This window comes from Schistocerca gregaria, chromosome 1, assembly GCF_023897955.1.
Source record: "Schistocerca gregaria isolate iqSchGreg1 chromosome 1, iqSchGreg1.2, whole genome shotgun sequence".
NCBI classification, from domain to species: Eukaryota; Metazoa; Arthropoda; class Insecta; order Orthoptera; family Acrididae; genus Schistocerca; species Schistocerca gregaria.
Window position 1 is genome coordinate 599071780 of NC_064920.1, and position 24474 is coordinate 599096253.

The 24474-nt window shown below is 40.8% G+C and overlaps 1 protein-coding gene across 1 annotated transcript in view; it reads left to right on the top strand.

Moving 5' to 3' along the window:
- The first annotated feature begins 1855 nt into the window (after window positions 1–1855).
- The window catches only part of LOC126358244 (otoferlin), a 288211-nt gene continuing 265592 nt past the window's right edge, over window positions 1856–24474 (top strand). Inside the window, exons 1-3 of the mRNA XM_050007531.1 lie at window positions 1856–1995; window positions 8765–8827; window positions 13110–13194. Coding sequence (XP_049863488.1) covers window positions 1909–1995; window positions 8765–8827; window positions 13110–13194 — 235 coding nt within the window. The 5' untranslated portion in view covers window positions 1856–1908. The remainder of the gene's footprint in view (window positions 1996–8764; window positions 8828–13109; window positions 13195–24474) is intronic.

The window sequence follows — 24474 nt, forward strand, 5'->3', positions numbered from 1 at the left end:
TTTAGGAAGTAAAATAACTGATGATGGTCGTAGTAGAGAGGATATAAAATGTAGAGTGGCAATGGCAAGGAAAGCGTTTCTCAAGAAGAGAAATTTGTTAACATCGAATATAGATTTATGTATCAGGAAGTCGTTTATGAAAGTATTTGTTTGGAGTGTAGCCATGTATGGAAGTGAAACATGGACAATAACTAGTTTGGACAAGAAGAGAATAGAAGCTTTCGAAATGTGGTGCTACAGAAGAATGCTGAAGATTAGATGGGTAGATCACGTAACTAATGAGGAGGTATTGAATAGGATTCGGGAGAAGAGAAGTTTGTGGCACAGCTTGACTAGAAGAAGGGATCGGTTGGTAGGACATGTTTTGAGGCATCAAGGGATCACAAATTTAGCATTGGAGGGCAGCGTGGAGGGTAAAAATCGTAGAGGGAGACCAAGAGATGAATACACTAAGCAGATTCAGAAGGATGTAGGTTGCAGTAGGTACTGGGAGATGAAGCAGCTTGCACAGGATAAAGTAGCATGGAGAGCTGCATCAAATCAGTCTCAGGACTGAAGACAACAACAACAACAAGAGCACCCAGCGCCCTCTGGGCATAAATAGTGGACAAGATTCTTCAGTACGGCACTCTCAGGTAGCACCTGAAGAAGGCAACGAGTTACGAGGCCGAAATATTGTGCCAGAGCGACACAAACATCCGGCAGTAGACCCGATTATTCGACATGTCAAGATCTCGCCGAGAAAGCCTGAAGAGTTACATGCGTTTTCTTGTTCATGACAATCTCAGACTCACAATGTAGGGGCGAAGAAGAAGTTCCTGCAGCGTTTCACATGGATAGTGTGTGGTCAATACAGCGCGTAAATGGCTCCCCCTGAGTTTCATCTCTGGTCACAGGATCCGCTGGTTATGAAGACAACACTTTGGCACAGACAGCGAGCTGTGGACCAGCGTAGATAATTGGCGGAAAGCACAGGTGGCTGCCTTCTATGATGAGGATACGCGAAAGTTAGTACAACGCTATGACAAATGTGTAAGTCAGATCGGCGACTATGTAGAGAAGTTGCTGGGAGATGTAGCTAACTGTTGCAAATAAAACACTTTTGATTTTCACATTGGTTCTCATTTCGCGACTAATAGGACCTTACCATCTGAATAGCCCTTCTATATAAAAATATCCATCACTATCACCTTTACAAAAAATTTTAAATCGCTTGTATTATCTTACCTTTATGCTTGAATTTGTTCATGTCTGTTAGTTTCACTTGTCATTTGTCTGAAGAGCGGGTTTAATGTAGCGCTGACAGCCTGCCTAGCCCATAGGGGGTGAGAGTGATGAAATAACGATAAAGAAAAAACAACCAATAAACCAGCATCTGTCCCGACTCTTTCAGTATTTTGTGTTCGACTTCCAATAATCTCCAATGAAGCTCTCCCATAAAATAATATCGATAACTTGCTTGCCCTGCGTCTAATTGTAGCTCGGAGGCGTTAGTTGTCAGCTGAGAGCGGCTCCACTTGGACGTTTCTTTTTACTCGGCGCTTTTTTGTACAAAAAAGAAGTGCGAGTAATAAGAAATGCTCAAGTGGAGTGCCTCTGGTCCCACATCTTTGCACTGAGAGCAGACGGGAGTCGGGATGAAAGGACCATCACAGACGGAGACACTGTCAGAGGAAGAGGATCTCGGGAGAGAATAGGGCGGCCGCAGCGGCAGCTGAGGCGGGACTTTAGTGCTGGCTCGGCGCGGCGGTAAGCCGGTGTGACGCACGGCGTGTGTCGCAGGGTGCTGCCCGGCCGCGGCCTCGGACCCCGCTGGTCAGCGCGTCGCCGCACGCAGCCGCGCTCAAGGCGCAGGACTTCCAGCTGTGCGTCACCGTCATAGAGGCCCGCCAGCTCGCCGGCCTCAACATGGACCCCGTCGTCTGCGTGCAGGTCGGCGACCAGCGCAAGTACACCAGCGTCAAGGAGTCCACCAACTGCCCCTACTACAATGAGGTACGCCGCTTCTCCACCAGCTTCTTTTCTTCTGTGGTGACTATCATTACCCTTCCAGATTAGAACCTGCAACCGTTCCCTTACATCGGGTCACGAACTATACTCATCAGTAGTTATACAGCATAGACTTCACTCTTAAAACACTAACAATAATAAATTTATAGCTCGATTTAACAGATCCACGCCGGGGCTGGGAATTGAGTTTCTCATTGTGGAGCAGCAAGCGTCTTCATGCTTTTCCCCATGTGGCGGGAATGCTTTTCCTGTTTCTCGCCTTGGCGTCGAGGTCGTCTTCAAACACCCTACGCCAATATTTCTGTATTGCATTGGTGCATAAGTTAATAGCATTTTTCCGTATGTTTAATAAACACAAAAGATACACAAACAAAGACTTCAGTCATCAACGATATATTATCGGTCACTGTCTACAATTTACTATACAGGGTGGTCCATTGATAGTGACCTGGCCAAATATCTCACGAAACAAACGTCAAACAAAAAAACTACAAAGAACGAAACTCGTCTAGCATGAAGGGGAATACCTGATGGCGCTATGGTTGGCCCGCTAGATGGCGCTGCCATAGGTCAAACGGATAGCAACTGCGCTTTTTTAAACAGGAACTCCCATTTTTTATTACATATTCGCGTACATAAAGAAATATGAATGTTTTAGTTGGACCACTTTTATCGGTTTGTGATAGAGGGCGCTGTAATTGTCACAAACGTATAAGTACGTGGTATCACGTAACATTCCACCAGTGCGGATGGTATTTGCTTCGTGATACATTACGCGTGTTAAAATGGACCGTTTACCAATTGCGGAAAAAGTCGATATCCTGTTGATGTATGGCTATTGTGATCAAAATGCTGCTCCGTATCCTGGACGACGTCATCCAAGTCTCCGGACCGTTCGCCGGGTAGTTACGTTATTTAAGGAAACAAGAAGTGTTCAGCCACATGTGAAACGTAACCACGACCTGCAACACATGATGATGCCCAAGTAGGTATTTTAGCTGCTGTCGCGGCTAATCCGCACATGACTAGCAGACGAATTGCGCGAGAATCGGGAATCACAAAAACGTCGGTGTTGATAATGCTACATCAACATTGACTGCACCAGTACCATATTTCTGTGCACCAGGAATTGCATGGAGACGACTTTGAACATCGTGTACAGTTCTGCCACTGGCCACAAGAGAAATTACGGGAGATGACAGATTTTGTGCACGCGTTCTATTTAGCGACTAAGCGCCATTCACCAACAGCGGTTACGTAAACCGGCATAATATGCACTATTGGGCAACGGAAAATCCACGATGGCTGCGACAAGTGGAAAATCAGCGACCTTGGCGGGTTAATGTATGGTGCGGCATTATGGTAGGAAGGATAATTGGCCCCCATTTAATCGATGGCAATCTAAATGGTGCAATGTATGCTGATTTCCTACGTAATGTTCCACTGATGTTACTACAAGATGTTTCACTGCATGACAGAATGGCGATGTACTTCCAACATGATGGATGTCCGGTACATAGCTCGCGTGCGGTTAAAGCGGCATTGAATAGCATATTTCATGACAGGTGGATTGGTCGTCGAAGCTCCATGCCATGGCCCGCACGTTCACCGAATCTGACGTCCCCGTATTACTTTCTTTGGGGAAAGCTGAAGCATATTTGATATCGTGAGCGAACTACTCGCTGTTGAGAGGAATGTCGTTACACGTATTGCCAAATGCATTGAGTTTGACGGACATGATTTTGAGCATTTATTGCATTAATGTGGTATTTACAGGTAATCACGCTACAACAGCCTACGTTCTCAGAAATGATACGGTCACAAAGGTATATGTATCACATTGGAACAACCGAAATACAATGTTGAAACTTACCTACGTTCTGTATTTTAATTTAAAGAACCTACCTCTTACCAACTGTTCGTCTAAAATTGTGAGCCAGATGTTTGTGACTATTGCAGAGCCATCTATCACAGAGCAAAAAAAGTGGTCCAACTAAAACATTCATATTTGTTTACGCGCTACACGAATATGTAATAAAAATGGGGGTTCCTATTTTAAAAAAAACGCAGTTGATATTCGTTTGACCTATGGCAGCCCCATCTAGCGGGCAAACCATAGCGCCATCTGGATTCCCCCTTCAAGCTAGACAAGTTTCGTTCTTTGTAGTGTTTTCGTTTGACGCTTATTTCGTGAGATATTTGGCCCGGACACGATCAATGGACTACCGTGTATACAACAGTTTGCCAACGCTGGACAAATTTTCTGATTCCACGAACGTAGAAATCACGTCGTTTTGAGCCATATACGGCGTGCATTTTCCGGAAAGAAACCTCCACCTGCTGATTTTACGATTTTGGGTTACAGCATGCGGAATCTAGACACAGGATTTTTGAACCTTCCCAATTGCTTGCAAATGTCACACGATGCTGTGATGATCACAGTTCATCACGCGTGGCACTTTTCGAGTACATTGTCGTGGATCATAGTGGATAAAGGCGCTGAAATGATCTTCAGCAAACCCCGAAGATCTTCCAGAATGCGGAGTGACTGACGTCAAAATGATGCTCCTTAAAGGTTCAAAACCATTTTCTTGCCGTGCTCTGTCCAGTGGCATTATCCCCATACACGGCGCAGATGCTTGTGGCTGCCTCCACTAAACTCAAACAGAAGAATATGTCGAAATTTTGGCACTCCATTTTCTAGCGTCCACAGCTCCACTCACTATCTCCAAATGACAAAATGAGAATATTTAACCTCAAATAGCAACAGTGAATTACAAACAAAACTGAGTATCGAAAAAAAAAGCCACAGCAACCGGAATACCAACAAGCAAAACGAAAACGCTGCAACTTTTGCAACAACGTAATACCTACTGACTTTTTATTTTGATAGTGGCGACAACGAGACATTACATAAAATAATTTTAACTAAATAAATCATACGTTAAGTGACATCTCATTTGTTGAGAAAGCTCTCTCGCTGAAGGTCACACAAAATTGTATTCACAGCTGTTTGTTACACCTGGCTGACAGTGTAATTATTTTTAGTGTATTACTCAATACATTAGCATATTGCTGGTAGCACAACTGGTAGAGTCGAGTGTGAGTCAGCTGTGATTCACACTGCTCGACGGAAGAATCCAGCGTGAATCACCGGTGGTACATTCCAGCATGAACCTGTTGAATTACAAATATTTGCCATTTGATAGTAGCTAGTGGGCTGGAGTGCATCAGCAATACAATCATGGGAGCCTGGCACTGTTGGCTACTGGTGTATCTCCCTCCCACCGTGTAAAGAATTGTGCCCGTCAGTTCCAAATTAGGAAACTTTTCTGGACGCGATAATGCCGCCTGTATTACGAAGAAAATTATAAAATGAAGAACAGATTTTTTCGTCCTTAGAAAAACTATAGAGATCTATACCAAATGTGAATTCCAGAATTTGTGCTTGATTTTCGTAGGAGATAGAGACATTAAACATCGTACTCCTACGAGCTAAATGTTGACAAAACTGCAAAAACATGATGTTTTGCGGAACTTATACGTAGAAAACTTTAAGCGGTGCGTAACTTTGGAAAAACTGATTGCCGAGCAAGGTGTTTGGCAATCAGTGAAAAATATATTCAAGTTAATTCACTAATTATGTAGATATGACGTATTAGGTTTATGCAGTAGCGCTCAAAAGTATTTTATATCAAGCCTTAGTTGCAATTACATAAAGATAAGTGTGTAATAGAAAAAAACTGGCAGTGGATTATTCAAAAGTGTGTAACTATAATCCATTTAGCACAAAACTACATTTAGTTTATACAAAATTAATTTACATCAAAACAGAAATAACAATATGCCTAGCTCAAAAGTAATTTGTTTCTTTCATTATGCAACAATAACACAAAACTATTTTTGAATCTGAAGAACAAATCAGCGTTTCGTTCCATACCCATGGACTTTAGTCACAGCTGCATATCTATTTGGCGTTGAATCTACAAACTTTTGTAATCGGTCAAGTGGGAAATTTGAATATTCGTTCAGGGAAGCACCAGAAAACTGAGCGTTTTACATTAGAGACATGAACGAGCAGTCCATAACGATGCTCCATATCATCCCAAATCAATCGAGCCGATTTCCCTCGATCCACTGCAAGAACGACACCAACAACGAGTGAAGAGAATCGTTCAACGTGACAGAAGTGCAACCCTTCCCCAATTTGCTGCAGATTTTAATGCTGGGCCATCAACAAGTGTCAGCGTGCGAACCATTCACCGAAACATCATCGATATGGGCTTTCGGAATCCAAGGTCCACTCGTGTACCCCTGATGACCGCATGACACAAAGCTTTAGGTCTCGCCTGGGTATGCCGGCCGCGGTGGGCGAGCGGTTCTAAGCGCTTCAGTCCGGAACCACGCGGCACCTACGGTCGCAGGTCCGAATACTCCCTCGGGCATGGATGTGTGTGACGTCCTTAGGTTAGTTAGGTTTAAGTAGTTCTAAGTTTAGGGGCTTGATGGCCTCAGCTGTTAAGTCCCTGTGACGTCCTTAGGTTAGTTAGGTTTAAGTAGTTCTAAGTTTAGGGGCTTGATGGCCTCAGCTGTTAAGTCCCATAGTGCTTACAGCCATTTGAACCATTCGCCTGGGTCCGTCAACACCGGCATTGGACTGTTGATGATTAGATACATGTTGCCTCGTCGCACGAGTCTCGTTTCATATTGTATGGAGCGGATGGACGTGTAAGGGCATTTAGACAACCTCGTGTATCCATTGACCTTGCCTGTCAGTAGGGGACTGTTCAAGCCGGTGGAGGCTCTGTAATGGTGTGGGGCACGTGAAGTTGGAGTGATACGGGACCCCTGATACGTGTAGATACAACTCTGATAGGTGGCATGTACATAAGCATCCTGTATGATCACCTCCATCCATTCATATCCAATGTGCATTTCGACGGACGTGGGCTATTGCAGCAGGACAATGAGACACCACAGACGTCTAGAATTGCTACTGAATGGCTCCAGTAACACTCTTCTGAGTTTAAACACTTCTTCTGCCACCCAAACTCCTCAGACATGAACATTATCGAGCATATCTAAGATGCCTTGCAACGTGCTGTTCAGAAGAGATCTCTACCTCCTGTCACTCTTACGGATTTATGGACAGCCCTGCAGGGTTCATTGTGTCATTTCCCTCCAGCACCACTGCAGACATCGTTAGAGTCCATTCCCAGACGCGTTTGCTGCACTTCTGCGTGCTCGCGGGGGCTCTACACGATATTAGGAGGATGTATCAGTTTCTTTGGCTCTTCAGTCTGTTTGGGATATGCTATAGTCCCTAGCAACGCTAGACTGCGACTCTCTGTTCTTCGTCTACATCTACATCTACATCTACATCTACATGGATACTCTCCATATCACACTTAAGTACCTGGCTGAAGGTCCATCGAACCACCTTCACAGTAATTCCCTATTATTCCACTATCGAACAGTGCACGGAAGAAATTAGCAGTATACCTTTCCGTGCGAGCTCTGATTTCCCTTATGTTATTATTACGATCGTTTCTTCTTACGTAGGTCGGCGTCAAGAAAATAATTTCGCATTCGGTGGAGGAAGTTGGTGATTGAAATATCGTGAAAAGATTCCGTCGCAATGAGAAACGCCTTCGTTTTAATGGCGTCCGTCCCAAACCCTGTCTCATGTCTGTGACACTCTCTCTCCCCTATTTCGCGATAATACAAAACGTGCTGCTATTCTTTGAAAATTTTCGATGAACTCCATCAGTCCTATCTGGTAAGGATCCCAGATCGCTCAGCAGCACTCCAAGAATGTACTCATGGCGTGCATAACATCTTGTCTCACATCAACCGAGTATTCTTTGTGTTTTGGCATGTTTCTAGTTGTCTCTACAAGTAAACACACTCTGAATGCCTCAGTTATAGTTGTTAATGAATTCCGCTCGGCCAAAATATAATACAAAGTACGTTTGAGCTAAAGGAATATGTACTTACTTTTCTATTTTATGACGTTGCTTCTTTACTAGGTATGCAATCACAGTCCGCTTTAAGCTGGATGGAGTGACACAGTTATACACGTTTACTTGTTGTGACTGTATGCAAACAGCACTAACAACATAACACCGTCAACTACAAAATACTTTTGAGCGCTACTGTAACTGTTTCCTTGGAAGGGAAAAGTTTCAACTGTTTCAAAAAAAATTAATATAACTTTGAATCTAATTACAACTAAGAACAGACTTTTGAAATGCTTAAGAGACATTACAGAACTATACATACCATACTTGAATTACAGATTTTTACGTGATTTTTTTAGGACACAGAGACTTGAAAGTGATTTTCTATCGTCTAGGGGACCGAAGCGCAGTGACGTTTTCCTGCAGTCTGACTTTTTGAGCTAGATCGCACTAACCTATCCTATATGACCGATTCTTCATTGATTTTACAAACCATCCTTAGACTTCCTTGATAATTACATAATGTGATATTTAAGGAAAACTACCGATTATAAAATTAGTTTACTACTACAGTTGTGAGGGTTGATCCCACTGATGTATAGTCTACTAGCTTGCGCTAATTTTTCAGGATGTGCATTGAATGGATCAAAAACTTGTAAAAATCTCTTTTATATTTTCTCGACAGCAAATCTCAGGATTCAACGAAGTATTCGTAACATAAAACAGTAACTCTAAAATAAAACTGTTTGAACATGCTATTGTCAAAACACTAACTTGTGTCTTGCTTGTTTCAGTATTTTGTGTTCGACTTCCACATGCCTCCAATCATGCTGTTCGATAAAATCATAACACTTTCAGTAAGTATACATTCATGATTTTGCTCTAAATTCACTATCAGTTATACGTTGGTACGAAAATTCAGGAAGCACATTCCTTATATTGCTTTGTAAGTATGATGAAATTGATTCTGCTCGGTTATCTTTCATTAAATTCGATAATGAAAATTCATCTGAAGTATGAAACTGAATTTTCTCGCTGTATCTTTGTTATAGATTAAGATTAAAAAGCTTTACAGGCTAAATCCAGATGTGCACGTAGCTGTTGACTACTCCAATACTAAGAAGGGGTATGCCTGAGTCAGACACGTCGAATCGATTCGGCTCACATTTGGCAGATGGATTGTGTACAACATAAAATGAAAGACTATAAGATATTTTGTCTGAAATATATCATTCCAGTTTCTGAGAAAACCACACCTTAAGTTCATGTCTCGTAATCGACTCAAAATTGACGGTATCGTTGGTAACTGAAAGTTGAGCATTTTTTATCATCGTATGGAGTGTCCGCAAACGTGTACTTTCCTCAAAAATCGAGGGAAAAACCTTTTATGACCGGCGTTTATCTACCTATAAGAAAAACTCTGTTTAATGAAAGCGCCTATGATGTAGGAGGAGGAGATTAGTGTTTAACGTCCCTTCGACAACGATATCATTAGAAATGGAACAAAAACTCGGATTAAAGAAGGATGGGCAAGGAAATCGGCCGAAGCCTTTCGAGCGAACCATCAGACATTTGTTTGATGTGATTTAGGGAACTCACGGAAAACTTAAATCAGGATGGCCGGACGTGGGTTTGAACCGTCATCCTCCCGAATGAAAGTCCAATATGCTAAATACTACTCTACCTAGCTACTCCTATGTGTAGGGACCAATGCATCTGGCTGGGGAGTAGACAATCTGTGTTCGATTCCCACATTCATTCTTCAGATTTTTTTTCTGTATCGGCATTGGTAAGGTAATTAATCAGGAATAACAACAAGGTAGGCCAACAAATTTCTCAAACGATTTGGATTATTAACGAATCAAAATTTTAATCCAAGTTCCCTTACATCAGTGGTAGTCAGCCTTCTCTTTGACACCTACTAGTGAACGCTTCAGATATTATGGTGGTAGTAGGCGGTAGGAGTTTTAAAAACCATTTTCTTTAGGTTGTCATAAATTTTGACACTAAGTATTAGGTAAGTAATTATTATTATTACATACCTTAACTTGCTGCAACTGTACTATATACATTTTATAAAATAAAATTACTTCCCTACTTGATAAATCGCCATTATTGTGGAACGGATGGGCGGTTAGAAAAATTTAATGGCAACAGAAATACTCGTAAAAATAATGGATGGTAGGCAAAAAAGATTGATTAGCCCTGTCTCAAAGTGACTCTTTCACTCATTCTACTACGTGTCCTCACATTCTTTCGGACAATTACATGGATGTCATATAAACATCCCAATCGTCGCACGAAGAAAATCTTATGAATGCAGTCTTCGCTCAACTACACTGTTGTTTCTGGAAATTTCTCGGATATTGACTTGGTATACATTTTCAAATACTTCTTTTTCGAGATTTAGTTTTAATGCAAACGATAAAATCATCTGAATATATGGTTCTTGATATTTTAATTGTTTGTTAATCCGAGTCGTTTGAGAAAATTATTTGCCTACCTTGTTGTTATTCTATATTGATTAGCTTATTTACTCTTGTGTTCCTATGAATATCGATAGGGAAAAATACACAAATTTAAAAAAAAATTGCAGAATGTCTTTGCGAATCGAACACAAGTTATCTGCTTCCCAGCCACAGGCCGTGATAGCTACGCCAGCGGCGCTTTCGGTGACCAGCATTTATCTTACACGTACATAAGCGACAGTCGTAACAGCTTCTTTCCTCGATATCGAGGAAAATATTCATTTGCGGACCCCCAATATGATGACGAAAAGAATGGTCGATTTTCAATTATCTGGCAACCCTCTAAATTTTGAGTCCATTGAGCTGTATGAGCTTTAGAGGTGCTTGTTTTAAACAGCAGGGATGTTGAAACGAAATATCTAAGAGTGTTTCGTTTTAATTTGCACACAAGTGACCTGCCGTATATGAGCCGATTCGGTTGACCGTGTTTGAGGATTATTCCCCCTTGTATTTTCAGGGACATATCCAAGCTTGTTTGTTATCCATCACTATATTTCGTACTTAAGGAAGGAATTATTACATAGAATACTCACCCGCCCCCTTAAAATTTCTTTTTGGTCTAAGGTGGTGCCTTACAGTATCTGAAAGTCCTATGATATTCTGCCAGCTACACCACATTGCATTAATCTCTAATCTCATATAATAAGAAGTACAATTTAGTACTTACGCAGCAAGTTTAGAATTGCAGACGACTTTGAATTAGTGTTTGGTGTTACATGTATTTGTTATGAAGTAACAATCTTAGTCTGAACAATAATATTTCTCAAAATATAAGTAGCTTGTTATTTTGTTTGTTAAAGTTTGTAAAACTATACTCATATTTACAAGTCAGCACAAATTATGTATACGTGAAAAGGTATATTTATGTTAGATATAGCCAAAGGGAGTATGTTAGCTAATTAAGATGCCAGAGTGAACTTCAGCCTAATGTTCACTGCAACAATCATAACTTCTCCAATGCATTTAAATGTATGAATACAAGATATCATGCTTTTTATGTACAATAAACAGGGTGATTTCGTGACGATTTTTAAAACTTCCAGGGATGACGGACAAGGGTAAATGTAACAATTTGAGATAAAAGACTCCGGTCCAGAAACAACCGAGTCAAAACTTGCAAGCAAAAATGGTTCTCATGCCTCTCGCAATAGATCTATTTTACTGCAAGCTTTTTGCGTTCCATATTTTGGGAGGAGGTAGTATGGACCAGAACAAGAAAAAACTGCCGGTAAACATGGGCTCTAAAATGTATACTTTAAGAGCTATGAGCGCTTGTTCAGTAGAAGAGATGTGCTTCTTCAGAGTAGCTAAGATGAACAACTGTTCATAGCTCTTAAGGTGTGCTCGTTAGAGCCCTTATTTACTGGACATTTTTTCTTGTATTACTCCATACTTCCTCCTCCCAAAATCTGGAAAACAAAGAGCTTGAAGCAGAAAATGTTCACTGTCAGAGGTAGCAGAACGATTTTAGCTTGTAACTTTCGACTCAGTCGTTTCCTCACCACGCTTATTTACTTCAAATTCATACAGTTACCCTTTCCTATCATCCCTGTAAGCCTCTAACATCACCACGGAATCACACTATATATAATAATGATATAATGAAGCAAATTTTATATCCTTAGTTCTTATCTGAACTTTCAAAAAGTTAAACTGTTATCTCAGGCCTCAACTGATGTTAACTTCCGATTACACACGCCTGTGGTTGGAAAATGAACTTTTGGAAACTTTGCATCCTTTTGTTTCAATCCTCAGAGAAAACTGTTTACTAAATTAACTTCTGTTACATTCGATGTTCAGATGTAGTTCGAGGCTTACGTGAAATCGAAATTTACAGAAACTATATTTCTATGCATAAGCGTTTTTGATATTGCTAAAGGGAAAAAGAGACTTGAAATTATGTATCTACTATGAATTCATTTTACGAGCGATAACGATGAAAATTTTTCATATTTCATACATCACCTTAATGTAGTATTCATCGCAAAATGTATATTTTCTATTACTATATACAAAAAGAATGTAGTTTGCAGTGCTTGTATAGAACAGTGCTCATCTAAATATCGTGTATTTCAGAGCATCTTTGGAGCATTAACGGAGCTAGTAAAGTCACAGAAAAAATAATGTTTAAATATGCATAACATCATGTTATATGTGCATTCACATATGTTTTATGTTTCTTTTTTAGGTATTGCATTCTAGAAAATTATTGTGCTCAGGAACAGTTGTGGGTGCTTTCAAGATTGATGTGAAGACAGTCTATGATGCACCTGGTATACCAAGAAGCCAATATACTGAAAATGTGACAACAGAGACGAAATGAATGTGGCAAAACCAGTTTTATCTTCTGTGACACAACTTAATAATAACAGCAACAACTGATTTACAATTTATGAACTTAAATAACCTGGCATTATCTATACTTACAAATATGTCTCTGGAATGTTACTTTAGACTTATCCCACAGTCAGAATTCTCTGTTGTCACATTTGCAATTACTCTTTTTTATTCAGGAATTGTGCACTTTCATTTTTATTTTCGAACTTTTTACTATTTTGTTTTTTATTCTTTTCCTCCCACATTTTAAGGTATAATTTTCTAACTATCACAGGTTCTACAGTCAAGGAACATTCTCAGATCCAACAAAATGTTGGGAAGCTTTAAGTTAGATGTGGCGACCGTATGGGCACAGCCAGGTAGGCATGCTGCTGTGCGTTGCTACATCTTCGCCATGTGCATAACAAGAAAGGAACAATTTGTATTCTCTGCTTCCAGAAATAGTTTTTGAAAAAACGGAGACTAATCAAAATTAACTACCCAGATTCATTTTAAAATTACTTCGTGTTATGTAAAAGTTGAAACGGAATTCAAGCCTACCGCCTCCACTGAAGTAAATCCATCAAGGAATAAAACTTGCTTCTGTCAGACTCATTAAACCAAAGACTTACAACTGTAATAAAATGTTTACACGCAGCGTAAACAGCTGTTAGTTCAGTATTTACTTCAAATAACGTTAATTATGAAAGCCAAATGGTTCAAATGGCTCTGAGCACTATGGGACTCAATTGCTGTGGTCATTAGTCCCCTAGAACTTAGAACTACTTAAACCTAACTAACCTAAGGACATCACACACATCCATGCCCGAGGCAGGATTCGAACCTGCGACCGTAGCAGTCGCACGGTTCCAGACTGCGCGCCTAGAACCGCGAGACCACCGCGGCCGGCTATGAAAGCCACACAATCAAAAAATGTAAGACATTTTTCTACTGCTTGACATATTTTTTGCACCATGAGCGTAGGAAACGAGTGACGTGACTGAGCACAAACTTCATTATAGTAAACCAAAGCCTTTTGAGTATATTAAAATGTTTACACACAGCGTAAACATCGGTTAGTTCAGTATTTGCTTCAAATAACGTTAATTATGAAAACTACACAATCAAAAAACATCAGTCCTTATTTTTATGAAGTTTAAGAAGTCGAAGATCATGATTTTTTTCCACTGCTTGGCACTAGCTTGGCATATTTTTTGCACAATGAACATAGCAAACGAATGACATGACTGAGCACGAACTTCAGTTTAGTGTCTGTTAATGATTTTTCGTTAAAATCCCTTTGCTTTATTGACTTTGCTCTAAAAATAACCCATTAATCCAAATTAGCTAAAATCCCACAAAAATTTTCTCGTGTACTTTAAGTCGCCATCGTAGCTTCAATCTCATAATTAAAAATTGGTCATAAAACTGATAGAATATTGTGTCAAATACCCTGAAAAAGAAATGAAATACATGATATTATGGTTCAACATTTGGTTATAAAAGTTTCGAACTACCTGTGCATTTCTGAGATGAAACATTTAGCTTTGAAAGCAGGGAATATAATTGATCCATATTGCCAGTCACAATGTAGTGATGGCATGCAGTTAGACTACTAGAATAACCAGTAGTAAAGTTGCTTACTCCCTGCGTATTGTAAATAGTTTTTGCTACCTGGATAGCTGTCATCAAGTATATTCATTTACAACAATCACATATAAGCATATTTAGCAAATGATTAGTATTTTCTTATCGGACTATCGCATTAAATGAAATACTCAGCCTAAATGAAACTCTGTACATATTTCATTACTGCAGATGTAAGACTGCACCAAACATCTTATGTAAAATAAATGTTAATGTGCTAGAAATAGGCACTATGGCAAATGTCTGCCGTCTTGGAGGCAAAGGTTCGAAGTTGAAGTCTCGGTCCGGCACACAGTTCTAATCAGGCAGGATGTTTCATATCAGCGCACACTCCGCTGCAGAGTGAAGATTCTGGAAACATCACCCCCCACGTTGTGGCTAAGCCATATCTCCGCAATATTCTTTCTTCCAGTAATGCTAGTCCAGCAAGTTTTTCCGGAGAACATCTGAGAAGTTTGGAAGATAGTAGTCGAGAGACTGGCAGAAGCAAAGCTGTGAGGAGAAGTTCTGCGTCGTGTTTGGAGAGCTTAGTTGATAGAGCCATTGCGAGCACAAGGCAAAGATCCCTAGTTTGAGTCTCGATCAAGTACACAGTTTTAATCTTCCAGAAAGTTTCAACTTCGCTATTGTTTTAGACAGCTCTCTACTTGGAAAAGAATTGGGTGTGATATGTTCAGACACAGTTCTGGAACGATTAATAAATCCTCAGTGACGGCGAATGTGTTTCACCCAGAGCCATAGACGAAACTATCTATTACACAATACTTCGTGAAAAAAGGAGTTTGAAGATTACAGAAAAAGAATCGACGAAATGCTACCTGTTGTCGACCTAAGAAATTTAACATCTCGAGGACTCTGCCAACGTTTGAAAAAGAGCGAATTTGGTCAGAATGTACACAGAATTCTATTTCCGACGGCATTAACCCCAACACTGAAGCGACGATCCTCAATCCTCCTTCCGAAATTGGTCACGAAACATCCAGCATGTTATTTTAATGTATTGTACATATGCAACAGACTACCAAGACCATTAACATCGACGAGATTATATAATCTGCTAAAGAAAGGAACCGTAATCATGAATGCCGAAAAGCGTGAGCAGAAGATAAGCAATCTTTTTCATTCGAGAAGGATCGGTCAGCTTAACGCAGTACTATCAAGGTAGATAATACAGAATAGAAATGAGCCGAACAAGGAGTCTTGCCTCTGTGGGACACAAAGGACATGCGTAACACAAATATTCTGCCATCTCCCATATATAAGAGACCACAAGCCCACAATTATGACATTGCATTACATCTACATCTACATCTACATAGACTATCCGCAAGCCACATTCCGGTGCGTGGCGGAGGGTACCCTGTACCACTACTAGTCGTTTCCTTTCCTCTTCACTCGCAAGAAGAGCGAGGGAAACAGCTATCTATGCCTCCATATGAGCCCTAATTCCTCGTATCTCATCTTCGTGGTCCTTATGCGAAATGTACTTTATCGGCAGTAGGACCGTTCGGCAGTCGGCTCCAAATGATGGTTCTCTAAATTTTCTCAATATTACTCCTCTAAAGAACGTCATCTTTTCTCCAGGCATTACAATTTGAGTTCCGAAGCATCTCCGTAACATTTGCACGTTGTCAAACCCTCTTGTAACAAGTGTAGCAGCCCGCCTCTGAATTGCTTCGATATCTTCCTTCAGTCAGATCTGGTGCAGATCCAAAACACTCGAACATTATTCAAGAATAGATCACAATAGTGTCCTATATGTTACCTCCTTTACAGATGAACCACACTTTTCTAAAATTCTTCCGATAAACCTTCCCTACCACACTTCTCACACGCTTGTTCCATTTCATATGGCTTTGCGACGTTACGCTCAGATATTTAAACGACTTGACTCTCCGTTCGCGACGCTAGTAATGCTGTAGAACTGTAGACGAACATTACATGTTCGTCTTCCTGCTCATCCGCATTAACTTACATTTTCCCACATTTAGAGCTACCTGTCATTCGTCGTACTAACTAGAAATTTTGTTTACGTCGTTGTGCATCTTTCTGCAGCCACTCAACTTCGACACGGCACCGTACACCACAGCATTCTAATCAAACAATCGCAGATTGCCGTCCACCCTGTCCGCCATCATTTATGTATATAGAGAACAACAACGGTCCCATCCCACTTCCCTGGGGCACTCCTGACGGTATCCTCGTCTCTGATGAATACTCGTCATCGACTACAACATATTGGGATCTACTACTTAAGAAGCCTTCGAGCCACTCACATATCTGTGAACTTATTCCGTATGCTCGTATCTTCGTTGATAGCCTGCAATGGGGCACCGTCTCAAATGCTTTCCGGAATTCTAGAAATATGGAGTCTTTCAGCCATTGTTCGCAGAATATCACGTGAGAAACGGACAAACTGAGTTTCGCACGAGAGATGCTTTCTAAAACAGTGCTCATTTGAGGACATAAGCTTCTCAGTCTCAAGAAAGTTTATTATATTTGAGCTGAGAATATGTGCAAGGATTCTGAAGCAAACCGAAGTTAAGGGTATTGGTCTGTAATTTTGCGTTTTTTTATCCGTTTTGTACATTGGAATCAACTGCGCTTTTTTCCAGTCACTTGGGACTTTCCACCGAGCGAGAGATTCATGATAAATGCAAGTTAGCTAAAGTGGCCAATGCCGTAAGGTACTCTTTGTAAAACCGAATTCGGATTCCATCCGGACCTGATGATTTATTTGCTTTCAAATATTTCAGTTGTTTCCCTACGCCAGAGATTCTTATTACTATGTCGTCCATTCGGGAGTCTATCCGATGGCCAGATGACGGTATGTGTGCACGCTTGTCCTGTGTGGAGCACTTCTTTAACGAAATTTAGAACTTCGGCTTTCGTTTTGCTACCTTCAACTGCCAGACGGGGCTGGTCAACAATGTACTGAATGAAACCATTAGATCCGCTTAGCAATTTTACATAGGACCGAAATTTTCTCGGCTTCTCTGCCAGATATGTTGCTAGGATGTGACGGTGGCAGTTGTTGTATGCTTCGCAAATACATTTTTTCACAGATGCATGAATCTCTACTAACCTCTGCTTGCCGTCATTTGTGCGTTCTCTTTTGAACCGAGAATACAATAGTCTCTGCTTCCTCAGCATCTGCCAAATTTCGCTATTCTACATCTACATCTACATGACTACTCTGCAATTCACATTTAAGTGCTTGGCAGAGGGTTCATCGAACCACAATCATACTATCTCTCTACCATTCCACTCCCGAACAGCGCGGGAAAAACGAACACCTAAACCTTTCTGTTCGAGCTCTCATATCTCTTATTTTATTTTGATGATCATTCCTACCTATGTAGGTTGGGCTCAACAAAATATTTTCGTATTCGAAAGAGAAAGTTGGTGAATGAAATTTCGTAAATAGATCTCGTCGCGACGAAAAACGTCTTTGCTTTAATGATTTCCATCCCAACTCGCGGATCATATCTGCCACACTCTCTCCCCTATTACGTGATAATACAAAACGAGCTGCCCTTTTTTGCCTCCTTCCGATGTCCTCCGTCAATCCCACCTGGTAAGGATCACACGTGACGCAGCAATATTCTAACAGAGGAAGACCGAATGTAGTGTAAGCTGTCTCTTCAGTGGAGTTGTTGCATCTTCTAAGTGTCCTGCCAATGAAACGCAACCTTTGGGTCGCCTTCCCCACAATATTATCTATGTGGTCTTTCCAACTGAAGTTGTTCGTAATTTTAACACCCAGGTACTTAATTGAATTGACAGCCTTGAGAACTGTACTATTTATTGAGTGATCGAATTCCAACAGATTTCTTTTGGAACGCATGTGGATCACCTCACATTTTTCGTTATTTAGCGTCAAGTGCCACATGACACACCATGCAGCAATCTTTTCTAAATCGCTTTGCAAACTGATACTGGTCTTCGGATGACCTTACTAGACAGTAAATTACAGCATCATCGGCGAACAACCTAAGAGAACTGCTAAGATTGTCACCCAGGTCATTTATATAGATCAGGAACAGCAGAGGTCCCAGGACGCTTCTCTGGGGAACACCTGATATCACTACAGTTTTACTCGATGATTTGCCGTCTGTTACTACGAACTGCAACCTTTCTGACAGGAAATCACGAATCCAGTCGCACAACTGAGACGATGCCCGATAGGCCCACAGCTTTATTAGAAGTCGCTTGTGAGGAACGGTGCCAAAAGCTTTCCGGAAATCTAGAAATACGGAATCAACTTGAGATTCCCTGTCGATAGCGGCCATTACTTCGTGCGAATAAAGAGCTGGCTGCGTTGCACAAGAACGATATTTTCTGAAACCATGCTGATTACGTATCAATAGATCGTTCCCTTCGAGGTGATTCGTAATGTTTGAATATAGTATATGCTCCAAAACCCTACTGCAAACCGACGTCAATGATATAGGTATGTAGTTCGATGGATTACTCCAACTACCCTTCTTAAACACTGGTGCGACCTGCGCAATTTTCCAATCTGTAGTTACAGATCTATCGGTGAGCGAGCGGTTGTGTATTATTGCTAAGTAGGGAGCTATTGTATCAGCGTAATCTGAAAGGAACCTAATCGGTATACAATCTGGACCTGAAGACTTGTCCGTATCAAGCGATTTGAGTTGCTTCGCAAGCCCTAAGGTATCTACTTCTAAGAAACTAATGCTAGCAGCTGTTCGTGTTTCCAATTCTGGAATATTCCATTTGTCTTCCCTGGTGAAGGAATTTCGGAAAACTGCGTTCAATAACTCCACTTTCCCATCCTGTATCCATTTACTATGCACTTAACTCTTCAGATCACGATTTACTATCTGCTTAAACTCTGCCAATAATTCCTCTACGTCCGTCTTATTGGAAGTAAGTGATGTCAATCCACTGACTAAGTGAGATGCTAACAACTGATTATCTGCTGTATCTAGCAGAAACACTCTCCTAGCCTTATTGACTGATTTATTAACTTTCGTTATTATAGTTGCTATAATGACATCATGATCCTTAATCCCCGTCTCTATACTGACATTGCTGATAAGGTCTGGCCTATCTGTAGCTACAAGGTTTAAGATATTCCCATTGTGTGTAGGCTGCCGAACTAGCTGCTCAAGACATTTGACAAAAAAACTCAGATTGGAATGTATACCGCAGAGACAGGCTGGACAGTGAAGGGGTTGGCGTGTTTATAGCGATAAGAAGTGCAATAGTATCGAAGGAAATTGACGGAGATTCGAATTTTGAAATGATTTGGGTGAAGGTCACGGTTAAAGCAGGCTCAGATATGGTAATTGGATGTCTCTATAGGCCCCCGGGCTCAGCAGCTGTTGTGGCTGAGCACCTGAAGGATAATTTGGAAAATATTTCGAGTAGATTTCCCCATCATGTTATAGTTCTGGGTGGAGATTTTAATTTGCCGGATATAGACTGGGAAACTCAAACGTTCATAACGGGTGGCAGGGAAAAGAATCCAGTGAAATTTTTTTAAGTGCTTTATCTGAAAACTACCCTGAGCAGTTAAACAGAGAACGGACTCGTGGCGATAACATATTAGACCTTCTGGTGACAAACAGACCCGAACTATTTGAAACAGTTAAAGCACAACAGGGAATCAGCGATCATAAAGCGGTTACGGCATCGATGATTTCAGCCGTAAATAGAAATATTAAAAAAGTTAGGAAGATTTTTCTGTTTAGCAAAAGTGACAGAAAGCAGATTACAGAGTACCTGACGGCTCAACACAAAAGTTTTGTCTCAAGTACAGATAGTGTTGAGGATCAGTGGACAAAGTTGAAAACCATCGTACAATATGCGTTAGATGAGTATGTGCCAAGCAAGATCGTAAGAGATGGAAAAGAGCCACCGTGGTACAACATCCGAGTTATAAAACTGCTGCGGAAGCAAAGGGAACTTCACAGCAAACTTAAACATAGCCAAAGCCTTGCAGACAAACAAAAATTACGGGAAGCGAACGAAATGTAGTGTGAGGAGGGCTATGCGAGCGGCGTTCAATGAATTCGAAAGTAAAGTTCTATGTACTGACTTGGCAGAAAATCCTAAGAAATTTTGGTCTTGTGTAAAAGCGGTAGGTGGATCAAAACAAAATGTTCAGACACTCTGTGACCAAAATGGTACTGAAACAGAGGATGACAGACTAAAGGCCGAAATACTAAATGTCTTTTTCCAAAGCTGTTTCACAGAGGAATACTGCACTGTATTTCCCTCTCTAGATCGTCGCGCAGATGACAAAATGGTAGATATCGAAATAGACGACAGAGAGATAGAGAAACAATTAAAATCGCTCAAAAGAGGAAAGACCTCTGGACCTGATGGGATACCAGTTCGATTTTACACAGAGTATGCTATTGAACTTGCCCCCCTTCTTGCAGCGGGGTACCGTAGGTCTCTAGAAGAGCGTAGCGTTCCAAAGGATTGGAAAAGGGCACAGGTCATCCCCGTTTTCAAGAAGGGACGTCGAACAGATGTGCAGAACTATAGACCTATATCTCTAACGTCGATTGTTTGTAGAATTTTGGAACACGTATTATGTTCGAGTATAATGACTTTTCTGGAGAGTAGAAATCTACTCTGTAGGAATCAGTATGGGTTTCGAAAAAGACGGTCGTGTGAAACCCAGCTCGCACTATTCGTCCACGAGAATCAGAGGGCCATAGACACGGGTTCACAGGTAGATGCCGTGTTTCTTGACTTCAGCAAGGCGTTCGATACAGTTCCCCACAGATGTTTAATGGACAAAGTAAGAGCATATGGACTATCAGACCAATTATGTGATTGGATTGAGGAGTTCCTAGATAACAGAACGCAGCATGTCATTCGCAATGGAGAGAAGTCTTCCGAAGTAAGAGTGATTTCAGGTGTGCCGCAGGGGAGTGTCATAGGGCCGTTGCTATTCGCAATATACATAAATGATCTGGTGGATGACATCGGAAGTTCACTGAGGCTTTTTGCAGATGATGCTGTGGTGTATCGAGAGGTTGTAACAATGGAAAATTGTACTGAAATGCAGAAGGATCTGCAGCGAATCGACGCATGGTGCAGGGAATGGCAATTGAATCTCAATGTAGACAAGTGTAATGTGCTGCGAATACATAGAAAGATAGATCCCTTATCATTTAGCTACAAAATAGCAGGTCAGCAACTGGAAGCAGTTAATTCCATAAATTATGTGGGAGTACGCATTAGGAGTGATTTAAAATGGAATGATCATATAAAGTTGATCGTCGGTAAAACAGATGTCAGACTGAGATTCATTGGAAGAATTCTAAGGAAATGCAATCCGAAAACAAAGGAAGAAGGTCACAGTACGCTTGTTCGCCCACAGCTTGAATACTGCTCAGCAGTGTGGGATCCGTACCAGATAGGGTTGACTGAAGAGATAGAGAAGATCCAACGGAGAGCAGCGCGCTTCGTTACAGGATCATTTAGTAATCGCGAAAGCGTTACGGAGATGATAGATAAACTCGAGTGGAAGATTCTGCTGGAGAGACGCTCAGTAGCTCGGTAACGGCTTTTGTTAAAGTTTCGAGAACATACCTTCACCGAAGAGTCAAGCAGTATATTGCTCCCTCCTACGTATATCTCGCGAAGAGACCATGAGGATAAAATCAGAGAGATTAGAGCCCACACAGAAGCATACCGACAATCCTTCTTTCCACGAACAATACCAGACTGGAATAGAAGGGAGAACCGATAGAGGTACTCAGGGTACCCTCCGCCACACACCGTCAGGTGGCTTGCGGAGTATTAATGTAAATGTAGATGTAGACTCTGGTTCCAGTACCAATGGCAAGCCCTCCCAGTTCGCCGCTGAATATGCTACAAAAACCATATAGCCACCTATTATGGCTGCCTGTGCGAGAGACACGATGAAATGGGAACATTAACAGATAACGAGGGAAACTGATCGCTAACGCACATGAAAACCTAATTAGTTTTGATAACATTTCTTTATTCTCGGACGTGCCTGTAGCATATTGGCTCCTGGTTCCTAGTTTCCAGTTCACAATAATGTGAGAAGACGAATGGGGAAGTGAGCGAACCCGGATAGAATCTGCGTGTCGGCGAGTATTGGTTGGGACACCAGGTAGCCTGAATGTGGTTTTTAGGTGGTTTCCCACGCTCGTTTAGGTAAATGCTGGCCTGATCCCCAAATTCCGCCTCAGAGAATGCGATGCGCAAATACCTAGGACTATTTATGGAACAGTTCTTTAACTCAGATTGGCCTACTCTCAATCAAATTCTATACTATTTTAGGTATGTAGATGATACCCTCATGTTGATAGATGACATCCACGCAGAAATAAAAAAATCCGCCAAAAACGTAACCAACTGCACCCTAAAATTAAATTCACTATGGAAACTGAGAAAGAAAATACAATTAACTATCTAGATCTCACAGTTGGCAAAAATAATAATCGTCATATATTTGATATCTATAGAAAGAATACCACTTCTGACAATGTTAGAAATGCCAATTCCTGTTACCCAGGCTCTCATAAACTAGCATTTTTCCGTTCAATGATTAATAGATTAAGTAACCTCCCATTATAAAAGCCAGCAATTCAAAAAGAACTTAACACGCTTCGTTATATTGCCTATAAAAATGATTTAGACCCCAACATAATCACAAAATTGTATTAGAAATGTAAAATTCCAAAGCACAACACAATACATAGCAAGATACGCGTAACTTGAGAAACGTCACCGACACAGAAAATAAGATACGTACCAGCAGTCTACGTTGGTAGAATCACCATCAGAATTAATGAGTATTTTAAAGCCATAAATATTCATCTAGCCTTTAGAAGCAATAACAACCTATCAATAAAATTGCGTTCCGCTATCACTAGAACATCGAAATATGATAACCCAGGCATATATAAAAATCACATGTGGCAGCTGTAATAGCTTTTACATTGGCCAAACAGGAAGAAATTTTAACATAGGATATAAAGAACACATTAGAAAGAGCGAATACAATCAGTCGAGCTTCTTTCTACATTTGAAAAACCATAATCACACTGCTGAAACTGTCGAAAATACACTACAGATGCTACACAGAATACCAAAAGGTTTTGCAATGAACTTTCTTGAGGAATTAGAAATTTATATGTACACAAGAAAATGCCCCAAAAAATATTAAACGTACATACGGAATTTAGACACAAGTATTATCGTAAAAACGTTATTGAATTTTCAGAACACGGAAATGGATAAATCGGAAGTAACATACTCAACAACCAAAGACAATCGTAACAAGTTTTAATCAAATAATATCGTTGTTCATCTGCATAATCCTTGTAAACATACAGCGTCGTAAGAGTGCAACTGTTAAACTGCTGTCACGCCGTAACTAACATTTAATTTCAACATCTGGAAGCCATTTACGATCTCATAAAAGCAGTGACAGTTACAAAACAGTCCACTAACGACGCAATATGGACGTCACATCAATCTAGACGTGAGTACAAGACAGCTACTTTCGTATGAATGACATTGGCATCCATACCTGTTCTCACCAAAATTGTAATTGCAGGTATTCGAAAATATCATAAGCCGAAACAGTCTGTCGCAAATAAGGATTACTTAGTAGAAGCAGCCATTTGGTGTATCACTCTTACAATATTTATGGAATACTTTGAATGTTTTCTAGGGAACATTGGGTACTCCGCTAAACAATTCGAAAGGGACACGAAATTTAATCCCAGACGAAGCGATGCACTCATGAGGAAATGTTGGGAACGGCGGACATTCACTACATGCGGTAGAGAGAGATTCTGTAAACGAAACGGCTCGCATTGTTAAGAAACTACTTATCATGACGTATGAGTCCACAAATGTTTCTCAAAATCAATTTAGTACACCACGACAGACATTTCCTGAGTTACGCAAGCAGCCTCGCTTCCTTTGTGTTGAGGTAGTAAGAACTGTGTTCCAGTCCTAAGGTTTCCGATTTTCTTTTTAGA